The sequence below is a fragment of the Cucurbita pepo genome, chromosome LG06 (genome assembly GCF_002806865.2).
Source record: "Cucurbita pepo subsp. pepo cultivar mu-cu-16 chromosome LG06, ASM280686v2, whole genome shotgun sequence".
NCBI lineage: Eukaryota > Viridiplantae > Streptophyta > Magnoliopsida > Cucurbitales > Cucurbitaceae > Cucurbita > Cucurbita pepo.
Window position 1 is genome coordinate 3,564,854 of NC_036643.1, and position 14,748 is coordinate 3,579,601.

The window sequence follows — 14,748 nt, forward strand, 5'->3', positions numbered from 1 at the left end:
ATGGCAAAATTTATAAAAATATAACGGTAAAAACAAAGAAAAAAAAAAGAAAATTGATTTATTATAATTTTGTAATTAAAAAAAAAATATATATATATATATATAGAAAAATCTCTCACCAAGGTGGGCCCCAATCCGCGTGGTGAATGGAGATTAGACAACAAGACAAAGGACCCCACGGAATCGGCAAGGAAAGCGCGTGTTCCTCACTCCATGAAAAGCCGCGTGGGTATCAGAGAATAAAAACTTGGATAACGAGATGTGGAGGGGACTGGTGTAGAGAGGAGCCAAGTCACTCGAACGAAAGCTTCATAAGGAAAAAAATGGGATTACCTAAACAGAGAGATTTCATTTCAGCTCTTCAAGATTCAACGCTTTTTGGAGTCGAAGAGAAGAATCCGCTTGATCGATTTCTCATTCCAGTGTATGTTCATGATTTCTTCCACTTATTTCCCTTCGGCAAACAAATTTCACTGCCTGAATCTCATACTTTCAGTCTCTGCATATCTTTTCGTTTGATCCGTACTGAACAATCCTGCATTATACCGAGTTTTAGATGATTGAAGAAACGCCGATAATAATGTAACCTAACCTAAACAGAGAGATTTCATTTCAGCTCTTCAAGATTCAACGCTTTTTGGAGTCGAACGGAAGAATCCGCTCGATCGATTACTCAGTCCAGTGTATGTTCATGATTTCTTCCATTTATTTCCCTTCTGCAAACAAATTTCACTTGAAAATCTCAGAAAAAACAGCCTGAATTTCGTACTTCCACTCTCTGCATATCTTTTCATTTGATCCGTACTGAACAATTCTGCATTATACCGAGTTTTTGATGATTGAAGAAGCACCGATTCTTAAAATATGATATTGATTTCACAGTCCGTTGTATGTTCACGATTCCTTTCACCTATTTCCCTTCTGCAAGCAAATTTCACTTGAAAATCTCAGAAAAAAAGGCCTAAGTTTCATACTTCCAGTCTCTGCATATCTTTTCATTTGATTCGTACCAAACAATCCTGCATTATACCGAGTTTTAGATCATTGAAGAAGCACCGATTCTTAGAACATGATATTGATTCCAGGTTTCTATTATGATTATAAATGCCAAAAAGAGAGCGATTACTGTAAAGAAGTAGAGGATTTTACCGAGTTTCTTTCAGCAGCGACTCATCCGAAACCACAAGAACAGAATGTGGGCTCTTTCCCCATATCCAAATCTCTCACTTAATAAAGGATTTTCTAAAGTTTCAACATCAGCTCAGATTACAATTTCTCCTAAGGACACAATTTTCCCACTGCCAAATTGGAGGATAGGGAAAGGCGATCAAAAGAGTAGAGAGCTTAGACTAAACGATGCTTTTTTTCACTTAGAGTTCATGATTGAGAATGGCCAAAAGCCTGATGAATTCCACGCCACTCGGTTACTGTATGATCTCTGCAAGGCATGTAAGATGAAGAAGGCTGTGAAGGTAATGGAGATGACAATTGGGTCAGGAATCATTCCAGATGCGTCTTCTTATACCTTTTTGGTAAGTTCTTTGTGTAAAAAAGGGAATGTTGGTTATGCAATGCAATTAGTGGAGAAAATGGAGGAATATGGGTATCCTACAAACACTGTTACTTATAATTCACTTGTGAGAGGGCTTTGTATGCATGGAAATTTGAGTAAGAGCTTGCAGCTTTTAGACAGGTTGATCCAGAAGGGGCTTGTTCCAGATGCTTATACGTACTCTTTTTTGCTTGAAGCTGCTTACAAGGAAAGAGGAGCTGATGCAGCCATTAAGCTTTTGGAGGAGATAATTGCAAAGGGTGGGAAGGCTAATTTGGTTAGCTATAATGTTTTGTTAACTGGGTTGTGTAAAGAAGGTAGGATAGGAGATGCCATTCAGTTGTTTAGGGAGTTGCCTTCACAAGGATTCAGTCCAAATGTTGTTAGTTATAATATTTTGTTAAGGAGTTTGTGTTATGAAGGGAGGTGGGACGAGGCAAATGTGCTTCTAGCTGAAATGGACGGTGATGGTGACGATCGTTCCCCGTCGAATGTCACGTACAATATATTGATTGGTTCGCTTAGTCTCCATGGTAGAATAGGACATGCTCTTGAGGTTTTGGAAGAGATGATTCGGGCAGGGTTCAAGCCGATGGCTTCGAGTTATAACCCGATAATCGCTCGTCTTTGCAAAGATAGGAAAGTGGATGTTGTTGTGAAATGTTTAGATGAAATGATGCATAGGCATTGTAATCCCAATGAAGGAACATACAATGCTATAGCTACACTTTGTGAGGAGGGAATGGTTCAAGAGGCATTCTCCATCATACAGAGTTTGGGCAACAAGCACCATTCCTCTACTCAAGAATTCTATAAATTTGTTATTACGAGCTTGTGTCGAAAAGGAAACACATATCCAGCGTTTCAGCTTCTCTACGAAATGACAAAGTACGGGTTTACGCCTGATTCGTTCACCTATTCGTCTTTGATCCGGGGGTTATGTATGGAGGGTATGCTGAATGAGGCAATTGAAATATTCAGTGTAATGGAGGAAAATAACTACAAGCCTAGAACTGAAAATTACAATTCACTCGTTCTTGGTTGCTGCAAATCTCGAAGAACCGATTTGGCCTTCGAGGTTTTCGAAATCATGGTCGGTAAAGGGTATCTGCCAAATGAAACAACGTACACCATTCTCGTGGAAGGGATCATCCAAGAGAAAGAGATAGATCTTGGAACCAAATTACTGAGGGAGCTGCAACTCAGGGATGTAATAAGTCAAAGCACAGTGGAAAGACTTGTTATGCAGTATTACCTAAAGGAATTACCATTAAGATAATTCAGTTGACCGTTCATCAAGAACACGACGTAAACGCTGGTATGTACATTATTTACAACTATGTACATGTTTTTAGTTCACAAGGCTTCTTTTATGTACATAGCTAATTGCTTGTTGAAAGAAATCCTTAATGTCGATTACTATTCGAAAATGTTTTAAATTTGAAGATCTATTAGGAACTAATTAAACAAAAAGGGGGTATTTGGAGCACTGGTTCGGAATCAAAAACCTATTTGGATAGGTCGGTTCTAGAATCCTAAAACATCGAGGGATCGGGGCAGCCATCCTCCTAAGATTTCTCTCCAGCCCCAAACTCATCGTCCAAATGAAGTTTAAAGACCTCTAACTTATCATATATTTTGACCAGTTGAGCTAGAACTTCTATTCGAGCTCAAGTATGGTTTACAATAAGCTAGTTGATAATATATATTTCGACCTTAACATAATATATATTTCAACCCGTTGAGCTAGAACTTCTACTCTTGCTAGATTACTGTAACGACCCAGATCCACCGCTAGCCGATATTGTCCTCTTTGGGCTTTCCCTTTCGGGCTTCCCCTCAAGGCTTTAAAACGGGTCAATTAGAGGAAGGATTCCACACCCTTATAAATGGTAGTTTGTTCTCCTCCCCAACCAATGAAAGACATCACAATTACGGTATACTATATTCTACTAGGCTAAGAGCGCTCATCCTAATGATAGCCTCGACTCTTCTTTTCCATGAAATGATTTTCTCCCAAAAATTATGAATGTTAAAAAAGGAGGGATTAGGAAATCACGTCCTTGACTGCAAGTAAAATATTCAGCATGTACCAACCAATAAGCTAAGAAGGCCACATAAATTGATATTCAGTCTGAACAAACTGGATATTAAAAGGAAAGCAAGTCAAACCATATAAGGTTATGCAAAGTAATAAAAACCAAAGGAAATGGTGCAAAACTATCTTCAGAAGAACACTAGAATCTCCACCACTTAAAGCACCTAATGCTAGACATCAATGGAGAAAATAGGCACTGTTAAGGAGAAAGCTCGATCATTTTCCAGATATCTGCAACTACTTAGACCTCTGTCTCATCTTTCGGCGCTTTCTCTTGAGCCTCCTCATACGCTTCTTCTTCCACTGGCATTCAGAACCCCCCCAGTAATCAAAAACAATAATTCAAAACCAAAAGAAGAGAACGAAGAATCACATAAATAAGAATTCAGAACCAAAAAAGAGTATGATGAGAATAATGCTATTCCAATATAAACTGAAAATTGAAAGCAGAAAGAAAAATCGATTTAAACCTGTTTTAAGAATTTGAAAAACTAACTATGGTTTTCAAATATTGGTGCTTGATGTATTAGAAAAGAACATATGACCAACCATTATTCATCAGAAGCGTATTATAAATTTAAGTACACGGCAAAAACAAGAGAAAAAACATCAAAACCATTTTCACTTCACAATCCGAGTGATTGAATATCAAACCTACACCGATAATAAACCCACAGTTATGAGAAACAACAATAAGTAGATTTTGGTTCAGAATTAAGTAGAAACAAAAAACAATCACGAAGATACATAACATCGCATTGCTAGACCTAGAAGTGTAAAGGCATGTTTTACGCCAATATGCCAAAATAATAGCAGAAAATCCTAAACTCATTTTCAAAATCACAAAACCTAAGAACCTTAACGATAAGTTAATTACCTAAAAACATTAACAAGTATTTAACTAGTTTTGATTCGTGAGGAGATAAGAAACGACCACGGTCGAATTACGAGACCGGAGAAAAACTAGAGCATACTTTCGACTCCGATCGCGCCAAAAATACATCTCAATATCTAAATCCTCAAAGCAGACACATAACATTGAGAAAAATTGCAAGGATGGGAAAAGTTCCGAGAACGAAGCCGCTTAAACCTATTGTAACTAACGTAAGATGAGAAGAATTCGGAAGAAGAACCTTAGCTCTCATTGTCGATGGCGAACGAGCTTTGCCTCAGAAGAACAATGGCCGAAGTTCGATCCTTCAGCCTCTCTCGACGAGAGTGTGAACCGGAACAATCTTTTAGGCGCCTTCTATTTTATAGTGGATATCAGAACCCTAAACCTTACTATTGAGTGTTGACCGAGTCAGAACTCAGAAGGTTATTTTAGTCTTTAAAATTAGAAACAAATATTCATTCTAACTAAGTTAAGTTGATGTTTAATAATAGTTTCTTATCACATTTAAAATTCTTAAAAATTAATTTATATATTATATATAAATTTAATTTTTATTTTTTATTTTTCTTATATTTATGAGTATTTGAATTAACTATTGTATACCTCGGACTATTTTAATAAGTAATATAATAAATTCTAAAACACAAAAATAAACTAAAATTATGCTACACATACTCAACATCAACCCAAATTATTTTTTTCCTTAGAATAAAATTCTAGTTTTTTTTTCTTTTTGAAAATGACGAAAAATCTCAATAATAGATGCATTTTGTTCTACTAAAACTATAAATCAAACTTCCTAGAGAACCACTAATTTGAGAACAAAAACTCTTCTCACAAGTCAAAGCATCCATCAAACGAGTGAAAATTTCTCAATACCTCAGTCATTCATTTATTATCTGTCACAAGTCAAAGCATCCATGAGACGAGTGAAAATTTCTCGATACTATGGTCATTCATTTATTATCTGTCACAAGTCAAAGCATCCATCAGACAGTGAAAATTTATCGATACTACAGTCATCCATTTATTATCTGTCACAAGTCAAAGCATCCATCAGACAGTGAAAATTTATCGATACTACAGTCATCCATTTATTATCTGTCACAAGTCAAAGCATCCATCAAACGAGTGAAAATTTCTCAATACTATGGTCATCAATTTATTATCTGTCAAAATTTCTCAATACTATGGTCATCCATTTATTATCTGTCACAAGTCAAAGCATCCATGAGACAGTGAAAATTTCTCTATACTACAGTCATCCATTTATTATCTGTCACAAGTCAAAGCATCCATCAAACGAGTGAAAATTTCTCAAAATACTACAGTCATCCATTTATTATCTGTCACAAGTCAAAGCATCCATGAGACGAGTGATAATTTCTCGATACTACAGTCATCCATTTATTATTTGTCACAAGTCAAAGCATCCATGAGACGAGTGAAAATTTCTCAATACTACGGTCATCCATTTATTATCTGTCACGTCAACCCAATAATATAAACAAGCATGCATGCATGAGAGTACATGTTGAGGATTGTTGGGGAAAGGTGTTCTGTTCTCCTGCCCAGCAAATGTGGGACATCAGTACATAGAGACAATGATAATGATGTGAATGCGAGAAACTAAAACATAAGCTAAATGTTAATAGTAACATCAAAACTCCACTCACTAGTCGGAAATAGATAAATTGTGCAGGTTGTACGTGTGTGTACATAGACCGAGGGAGAAAATTTCAATACTATTGTAGGGTGATGTACTAGTTCGATTTGTTGCCTGCCACGTTAACGTCGTTAAAAGATAAGCAAAATAAAATCGATAGTGTGAACGAAGGAGTATTTACATATGTGTGCTAAAAATTTTCCTGAGAGAGTGACAGAGCCACAACTCTTAACTTACAAATGGAAAAATTACCCAGGTTGTACATTCAAAACAGAGAGCCTTTCTATCGCAGTATTTTGAGTGAAGAGAGAAAAGGGACTGTAGAGTACGTACAATCTTCAACCATGTTGAGTTTGCGAGGAACTTTGAGAGGAAAGAGTATCTGTACACAACAAGGAATATTTGAGTGACAATGAGACAAGGCTCGAAGCTAGCTTGCGCACACCTCGACTGATCTCTCGTGACAAAAAGTAGTTAATATTTCAATGAATAGTGCATAAACAATAAGCTAAATGAGCTACAAATGAATGCCTACTACTCGCAATCAAATTCTTGATCAATGGAGGAACAATATCACCGTTTTTGTTCAATAAGATACCAAATAAGCAATTAATCTATTGACCTTTGACGAGGGTCCAAATTATGAGAGAAATCTGGAGGAGTCTTTCATTCCGTGGTAATCAGTACGAGTGAAAACCGAGCAAGTAATTTCAAAGCGTATGAATGCTATAATTTATACCACTGATTGATGCAGACTATATGATGAGATGAGTAGGGAAGGGAATGGCCAGGAAAGGATACCAATCAAAGATTCGAAACCGAGTTTAGAGTGAAATCAGGTTCAAGAGCGAAGAGGTACGAGCCATCAAAACACAGGAACTGATTCTAGTAGAGTATATATATCTTAAATAGTACACTTGGATCTTAGTATCTAGTAGATAAGCTTCCTTAGGAGTCGTTCAAAAATTTTACTTCATTCTTTTTTTCGTACAATAAATGGAGTATAATGAACGTTGGGGCATAATATTTGAACCACTAATCTTAAAGGAAGAAGTACCCAGTAATCAAAAAGACGAGACATTCGCTCAAAGCTTCAAACAAATTACCAATGTCTTAAATAGTACACTTGGGCCTTAGTATCTAGTAGATAAGCTTCCTTAGGAGTAGTTCAAAAATTTTATTTCGTTCTTTTTTTAGTATAATAAACGTTGAGACATGAAGATTTAAACCTCTAATCTTAAAGGAAGAAGTACCCAGTAATTTCGGTCGAAGAAAGGATAAGGGAAAGAACATTACATATAAACTTACTTCAGCTATTATGGTAAAAAAGATGAGAAATTGGCTCAAAGCTTCAAACAAAATTACCAATGTCTGCAACCCGGGGTGAAGACATGTGAGCTTTCAACATCCTACCTTATAGATATTTAAATGCTACAAAACTATATGCAAAATGATTTTTTCCCATGGCATTGCCAGAAGTAAGCTCAAACATTCAGAAAACAAAACAAAATCATGATTTACGGCCTAAGAAGCATGGTTATAATAAATCATGAAACTAATATTTGCACACTCAACAGATCTTTAGCCTAAACTTCAACAGAGAAACATGCCTTCTTACAAAATTGTTACATTAAGAACACGTCCAATTACATAATGTATTAAAAAAAATCATATGATATTTTGATTAATAAACACTGTGAAGGAAGAACTGAGGTTTAAAATCATCATTAAAAGATTTCTTGTTCCACATGTTAATGTGAAGGTTCAAAATCTTCCACCTTCTGAGGTTTTCCAATAAATATTAGCCCAATTTGAGTTCATTATATGTAAATCAATACACAGAATAATACAGGGAATGCCAGGAAGAACAAAGGGCAACTCAAAAACTTCATCGATTCACAATCTGACACTTGTATGTCGAATGAATTAAAAACAGAAAATGATTATGATAAAATGGAGAGAATAAAAAAACAAATAGTCATTATCATACGTATGTGTTTTTTTAGAAACAAGAAATGGGAACATTATTAAACAACCTTGACAGCCAATGATATTATCCAATAAATTGCCATTAAATTAAAAGCCATAAAAGATAATAAAATTGAGGCCATTGAAGAGAGAAGTCAATCACCTGGTCGATTGCCCATCGAGATTGCCCGATCTATGTTATCTAATCTTCGTTGGATGGATCTTAAGATGGAATTTAGTGACAAAACTCTCTTTCTTACACTTGAAATCCTCGAGGCATGCTGCATGATGAATGGAAAAGGTGCATCTTCAAGTAACTGATCCAGTTCTGTAAAGGTTGAAGTAATAACTTTTCACAACATTGAAAAGGCCATGAAATTCAGAAGTTGAATTTTTGCATCCAAGACAAGAATAAAAGTAAATTATGAAAGAATGTCATTTATAATGTATAAAATTCCCTTAAACCTAGCAAGTTACAGAATCTTCGAAGTTATATTGCTATAATATAATTAGTCAAACTAGTACAAGGAAGCAATTCTGTTTTATAGGAAAAAGCTAATAAAACTGTGTAACAACCTAAGCCCACGGCTAGCAAATATTGTCCTCTTTAGACTTTCCCTTCCGGGCTTTTTCCTCAAGGTTTTTAAAACGCGTCTACTAAGGAGAGGTTTCCACTTCCTTAGAATGCTTCGTTCCCCTCTCCAACCAATGTGGGATCTCACACAAACAAAGTAAGAGTAAAGTAATAGTAATTCTACCTATAGTGATACGATCAAGGGAAGATGAAAGCTGGCTCTGGCTTTTAAGAGTATCATCAGCTTTGGAATCAAAATCCCTTATGATGTTGATAAGCATGGAAGAAAGCCCATTTGCTAGAGCATTAGAGTTTTCCAAATTCGTGTTTGCAAGATCATTTTCTTCCTGGAGGCCACCATTTCGACTAATGGAAGTCTCCAATTCGACAGAGACATTGCTGTCCTCATTGGCAGGATCGTCGAGTACTTTCTCCGGACTGTGCATCTCAGCCAATATCTGAAACAGATCGCCAATTTCATTGTCACAATCGTAATCGCCCATCTTTCTCCGAACACATATAGGTTCGATAGTGACCAGCATAATATAGAACCAATTATAACATCCATAATGTGCGGCAAAAAACAACAAAATGAAAATAGTTTCCACAATTTCAACATGTAACGAGTGTGCCATCAACGAGAGAAAAATCAAAACTAATAGCTACTAAGAATAAATCTCGGGGGTCGACTGTCCGGAACAAAATTTTAAGCAAAACACGAGAACAATAAATTTCCATGAAGTTAAGCTCGCAACTACCGCAATTATTCGGAAATAATCATACAGATTCAATCGCAAATTCTTGAATACCAGAACAGAATATACTTAATGTGCATCAACTGACAACTATATCTGCTATACTTTTCTAAAAAAATTATCTACAAACCAACGAAATGAACATCCAGATGAATGCAAGCAACTGATAATAGTATAAGATCACTGGAAGAAGAACAGTCAACGAGAGGATTGGAACAAAAAGCACAGCGCATGACTAGCGAATCGCTAATTTTCTGGAATTTTTGAACAAGGATCACTCAACGCATCTAGGTTGGAACTCCGCAATAAGCAAAAGTTTCCTCGAGATTAGCTTCCATTCATACTAAAAAATCAAGCAATACGAGAATGGAATGATAATCGAATTCCATAGATAAATTTTAGTAAAACGGGACCTCACCACCTACCGTAGTTCGCAGTCTCTCTAAACTTCGTGCTTCGAATCCAGAAGAATCCGCTACCTGGTTCGACGTCGCCGGCGCAATCGTGGGAGATAAGAATCAGAGAGAAGAATTTCTAGCCCAATTCCGAAAAGAATCTGAGTAACAATGTGTCAAGGTATCTTCCCCCCTAAAATTATACTAATTTTTACTCTTAAACCTTCCAATTTTATCTAATTACACTCCAAATTCAAATTACAATAAATGGTCACCATCTTAATTGTAGGTTTTTACTCTCTAATAAATTATTGCTAAAAATATTGTTAAAAAAAAATTATATTATACGTTCAATTAATTATAAATATATATAACAAATCAATAAAATTCGAGTTTTTTTTTATTTTATTAATAATTGTTAAATGAACACGACTCTCTACAGTGTTATGATATTGTCCACTTCGAGCATAAGCTCTCATGACTTTACTTTGCTTTAGGCTTCCCCGAAAGGTCTCATGTCAACGGAGAGAGTATTCTTTGAATACAAACTCATGATCATTCTCTAAATTAGCCGATGTAGGACGTTCATCATCCAACATCTCCCCTCGAACAAAATACGCCTCCCCTTAATCGAGGCTCGGCTCATTTGGAGTCTTAGTCATTTTTTACTATGCCTTCAAAGAGGGTTGACTCTTTTTTTTTAGGAGTCCTTCGACATTTGAAGATTTACCAATCTATTGGCACGACTAAGTTTAAGGCATGACTCTGATACCATGTTAGATAAACACGACCCTCCACAATGGTATGATAAAGCTCTCATGGCTTTGTTTTGGGCTTCCTCAAAATACCTCATCTTGAAGAAAGTATTATTTGATTATAAACACATGATCCTTCACTAAATTAGTGGATGTGGACTTCCATCAACAAACCATAATAATAAAAATAAAAATTAGATATGAGAAATAAATAAATAAATAAATAAATATATGACAATTATTAGGTTTATTATTGTTATTATTATTTAATTAATTATACAGTCACATAAAATATTATTATTCTTAAAAATGGAGTAATAAAATCTCTTACTTTGAATCCAAAATTATGATTGATCTCAAAGATAGACATTATCTGAATATTCCAGGCAGCCAGGGCCGGTCTTCCATGCGGACGGTGCCCATGGCCATACGCGTGGGCCCCACCTATTATTAAAAATATATATTATTATTTAACACAACATTTTTAAAAAAATTCGAATTTAAATAAATTGTACAAAAAAAAAAAATGAAAAAATGAAAAAAAAAAAAATTATTAATCTCAAGCTTTCGAAAAGTTTAAAAAATAACCTTAAAATTTAACAAAATATATTTAAAAGTAAATGTATTTTTTTAATTTAAAAAAATTAAAAATATTTTTGAAGTTTTTAAAAAATTTAAAGACACTCATTAAATTTTTAAAAATTTAAAGTTGTTTTTTAATTATTTTTGAAAATTATAAGGATGTTTTTGAAATAAATATTAACCATATCCATTTAAAATTATTTTTTTAAAAGACATTTTTATTAATTTAAAATTTTAAGTTATAATTATGGGTACAATTTTTTTTTTTCTGCAAATAAATTTTTTTTTTAAATGCATCTTAAAAAATTGCAATTATTTAACAAAATCTTTTAATGTCTATTATTTTGTTTGCAAGTGGAGAAAAAAAAAACAAAATTTTATCAGAAAAAAAAAAAAAAAAATCCTCACGCTCATTGCACGTGACTCTTTATTAATTTTTTTTTTTCCTTGTTTTGTTATTATTATTTTAAAATTGTGAATGAAATTCAAATGCACGCGAAGCAAGGAGGGTATAAAAATTGGAAACCTAGCGCTGTGCGTATAAGTTGGGCAACGAAACACGCTCCTTCCTCATTTTCGCGTGCATCAATAACGTCGGATTCTTCGGTTCACTCCAACCGCGTTGAATCTCAAGCTCTGCATGATTGCCAGAATCCATGGCTTCCGCGTGCATCAATAACGTCGGAATTCCGCCGGAGAACTTCCTCGACGGCTCACGGGCCTCCTACAGTTCTTACGGTTGGTTGAGCCCTCGCGTATCCTTCAGTCGCGAGTTTCCCGACGACTCGTCCGCTAATCTCTCCGGCTTTGAACTTAGTCCCTCCTCCATTAGTGATACTTCTCATGCGAGTAAGCCGGCGATTTCAGGTACGGATCTGGAAGGTTCGGCTAGTGATTTTGAGTTTAGGATGGAACATCCGGTTACTCTGATTCCTGCTAATGAACTCTTCTTCAACGGAAAACTCGTGCCGCTGCAGCTTCCGTCGTTGAAATCGTCGGTCAAGGAAGAACTCTCCGCGACGGAGATTGGATCGCGGTCGTCTGATACAACGACGCTGCGGAGAGTGACGGAAATTGGTAATGCGGATCCGTACTCTTTCTCTCCTCGTGCTCCGAGGTGCTCGAGTCGGTGGAGGGAGATTCTAGGGCTGAAGAAGGCTAATCAGATGACCGGTTCTACAGCCGCGAAGAATGAAAATCAGAAGACGGATTTGTCCTCATCGAGCACACGAATGAAATCTCTGAAGCAATTTCTCCACAGGAATTCCAAGTTCGTGTCCTCCGAGTCCTCGGATACTCTAAATCATCCATTATTGAAAGATTTGGACTGCGAGTCAGTTTCCATATCCTCTTCTCGCCTCTCTCTTTCTTCCTCATCCTCTGGTCTTTCACTCGACGATCTCCCTAGACTTTCACTCGATTCGGACAAGGCATCGAAGTTCAATCGTGAATCAAAGAATCGGATAATTACGGTGAAGCCGATAGCATCGCGATCAGAAGCGAAGAGAGTAGGGCGTAGTCCGGTCCGTCGGCCGCCAGGGGAATCAGGTAGAGTGAAAAGCAGAGAAGTATCCATGGATAGTCCGAGAATGAACTCCTCAGGAAAAATAGTGTTTCAGAGTCTGGAAAGGAGTTCGAGTAGTCCGAGCAGCTTCAATGGCGGACCGAGATTGAAGCACAGCGGCATCGAAAGGTCATACTCCGCGAATGTAAGAGTGCCGCCGGTGCTGAACGTTCCGATGAGCTCGCTGAGGGGGTCATCGAAGTTCGCGTTCAGCCAGCTGTTTTCCTCGCCGCAGAAAAGAACCGAAGCGACTTACGGCGGCGGTGGAGGCAAAGGCCAGACGAGACACTGCAGAAACCGGATCGCTGGAGCCTGACGGAATCCACCAGTCCGGTCGAAGAATTTCCTATTTTTAGAAGCAATAATTTTTCGAGTATTCTAATTGGTAGGACAACCAAACGTCACCGTTTTGCAGTAAAAAACAGAAGTGGCGTTTGAAAAACACGCGCAGAGGAATGGTAGCATTTGAGATACTCTCTTTCCATGAATTCCAAAGCGGCGTCGTTTTGCAGATTTATAACTTTTAAAAGAATAAAACTGGAAGAGGGAGACGGTTGGTCAAGTTGAGGGGCAACGGGCAGGGGGGTGGCTCTTACTTTGATAATATAGCTTTTTTTTTTTCTTTTTTCTTTTTTTTTTTTTAATTTTTAATTTTTAATTTTAGGTTATTGGTATCTTTTGTTTCTTTAGGGAGTATTGGAAATGACGCTAAAGTGTATTCAAAATAGAACTTGCTCAGTCCCTGTCTGCTCTCTGTTGAATGGTTTTTATATGCCTCTCGGACTCTGATCCAATCCAATTCAATTATTTTTCTTTTTAAATCACTCGGACCGAAAATTTTAGCAAAAATTTAATGCATAAATTTTTTAATTTAATCAAAGTTTACCTCAAATTTTGATAATATTGCCATCTAAACCTTAAAATTAAAAGAAAAATGGTAATTTATTCCTAAATGTATCGATTCAAAATGAATCAAATTTTAAAGAAAAACACTATAATTTTTTGAATCAAATTTTAAAGAAAAACACTATAAATGTTATTTTATGGTCAAAATTTGTGAGTTTTGACCGATCCCTTTTATACGTCCCTTATATATGGCGATATGGGGGCGAAAAAAGAAAAGAAAGGATGAAATTTCTCTAGTTTTTTGCATAATGGGTCCCAGTGGGAGGCGCGCACAACGAGCTATTAGCTCAGTGGTAGAGCGTGCCCCTGATAACTGTCGTTGTGCCTGGGCTGCCTGGGCTGTAAGGACTCTCAACCAAGACACATTAACATGACGTACTTCTCCTGTTTGAACCGGAGTTTGAAACCAAACTTTTCCTTAAAAGATAGATGGTCAGTTCATAAGCTTAAAGACTATATTCTATTAAAAGTAGGAGTTTATATAAAAAAAATTTTATATTATTTCGTGTTACGTTATGTGAGTTAAAAACTAGTAAAAATGGTAATTCTTGATCTAAATCAATGAAATTCACCATTTATAACAAAACCCAAGTTAACCCATTTGGGAACAGTAATTTATTGTTTTGGGAAAATGTTAAAATTCTCACGCGGAACGTGATGCATGTTGGGAGTGTATTAGGGGACAGGTGTAACTGGGAGGGCGGAGTGTAAAAAGTAATAATAAATAATGGCAGGAGGGTTAAAAGTAAATACAAAAGTAGGGTATGATAAGGAGGAAAAGGCCAAGCTGTAGGCCTAGGGAGGGCCCCCCCCCACCCCCCACAGTGAGTGAGAGAGAGGTTGGTACTGGCTGTGTCCTCATGGCCTGCCGAGATATCCCGAATCGCTTCACTCATTCCATTGCCCCTCAGATTTACGACCGTCCTTAATATTTTATTTTATTATTATTATTTTTTAATTTTTAATTTTAATTTTATATTATTATTATTATTTTTCAGGCTTGTTTCTTTTTGAAAATCCATGGAACCACGTGACCCA

General features: G+C 36.3%; 3 protein-coding genes and 1 long non-coding RNA gene across 10 annotated transcripts; 2 read left to right on the forward strand and 2 right to left on the reverse strand.

The window, feature by feature from the left end:
• Positions 1–282: 282 nt before the first annotated feature.
• Positions 283–3,000, forward strand: LOC111796577 (pentatricopeptide repeat-containing protein At1g79080, chloroplastic-like). 3 transcript variants are annotated; one of them, XM_023679260.1, is made up of 3 exons: positions 283–424; positions 617–683; positions 1,086–3,000. In XM_023679260.1, exon 3 carries the CDS (start codon positions 1,194–1,196, stop codon positions 2,829–2,831), a length of 1,638 nt encoding a protein of 545 aa, XP_023535028.1. In that variant the 5' UTR covers positions 283–424; positions 617–683; positions 1,086–1,193; the 3' UTR covers positions 2,832–3,000. The 3 variants fall into 3 exon arrangements, with proteins under 3 accessions (XP_023535028.1, XP_023535027.1, XP_023535030.1); XM_023679259.1 differs by having other exon boundaries at positions 283–683; XM_023679262.1 differs by lacking the exon at positions 617–683.
• A 615-nt stretch (positions 3,001–3,615) lies between these two features.
• Positions 3,616–4,982, reverse strand: LOC111796672. The gene is made up of 2 exons (XR_002815391.1): positions 4,784–4,982; positions 3,616–3,953 (listed from the first exon to the last, which is right to left on the reverse strand). It is a non-coding gene; the product is annotated as an uncharacterized LOC111796672 (long non-coding RNA).
• An 857-nt stretch (positions 4,983–5,839) lies between these two features.
• On the reverse strand, positions 5,840–10,110 carry LOC111796673. 5 transcript variants are annotated; one of them, XR_002815392.1, is made up of 6 exons: positions 9,934–10,110; positions 8,938–9,211; positions 8,343–8,507; positions 6,545–6,593; positions 6,222–6,325; positions 5,840–6,112 (listed from the first exon to the last, which is right to left on the reverse strand). XR_002815392.1 is itself a non-coding variant. In XM_023679394.1 (5 exons), the coding sequence occupies exons 2-4, from the start codon at positions 9,197–9,199 to the stop codon at positions 6,550–6,552; spliced, it is 471 nt and encodes a 156-aa protein (XP_023535162.1). In that variant the 5' UTR covers positions 9,200–9,211; positions 9,934–10,110; the 3' UTR covers positions 5,840–6,027; positions 6,545–6,549. The 5 variants fall into 5 exon arrangements, 4 of the variants coding, with proteins under 4 accessions (XP_023535162.1, XP_023535161.1, XP_023535159.1 ...); XM_023679394.1 differs by lacking the exon at positions 6,222–6,325 and having other exon boundaries at positions 5,840–6,027; XM_023679393.1 differs by lacking the exon at positions 6,222–6,325 and having other exon boundaries at positions 6,043–6,112.
• A 1,786-nt stretch (positions 10,111–11,896) lies between these two features.
• Positions 11,897–13,120, forward strand: LOC111797406 (probable membrane-associated kinase regulator 3). The gene has a single exon (XM_023680393.1). It carries the CDS (start codon positions 11,897–11,899, stop codon positions 13,118–13,120), a length of 1,224 nt encoding a protein of 407 aa, XP_023536161.1.
• Positions 13,121–14,748: the final 1,628 nt, after the last annotated feature.

Bases quoted from the DNA above. Each gene is read 5' to 3' on its own strand.
- LOC111796577 (XM_023679259.1), top strand. From the start codon at position 1,194: ATGTGGGCTCTTTCCCCATATCCAAATCTCTCACTTAATAAAGGATTT.
- LOC111796673 (XM_023679394.1), bottom strand. From the start codon at position 9,199: ATGCACAGTCCGGAGAAAGTACTCGACGATCCTGCCAATGAGGACAGC. The intron at 8,508-8,937 runs GTAGAATTACTA...CAACCTTTACAG, and splicing joins CCTTGATCGTATCACTATAG to AACTGGATCAGTTACTTGAA. The intron at 6,594-8,342 runs GTGATTGACTTC...TGTTGTGTACAG, and splicing joins CTCGATGGGCAATCGACCAG to ATACTCTTTCCTCTCAAAGT.
- LOC111797406 (XM_023680393.1), top strand. From the start codon at position 11,897: ATGGCTTCCGCGTGCATCAATAACGTCGGAATTCCGCCGGAGAACTTC.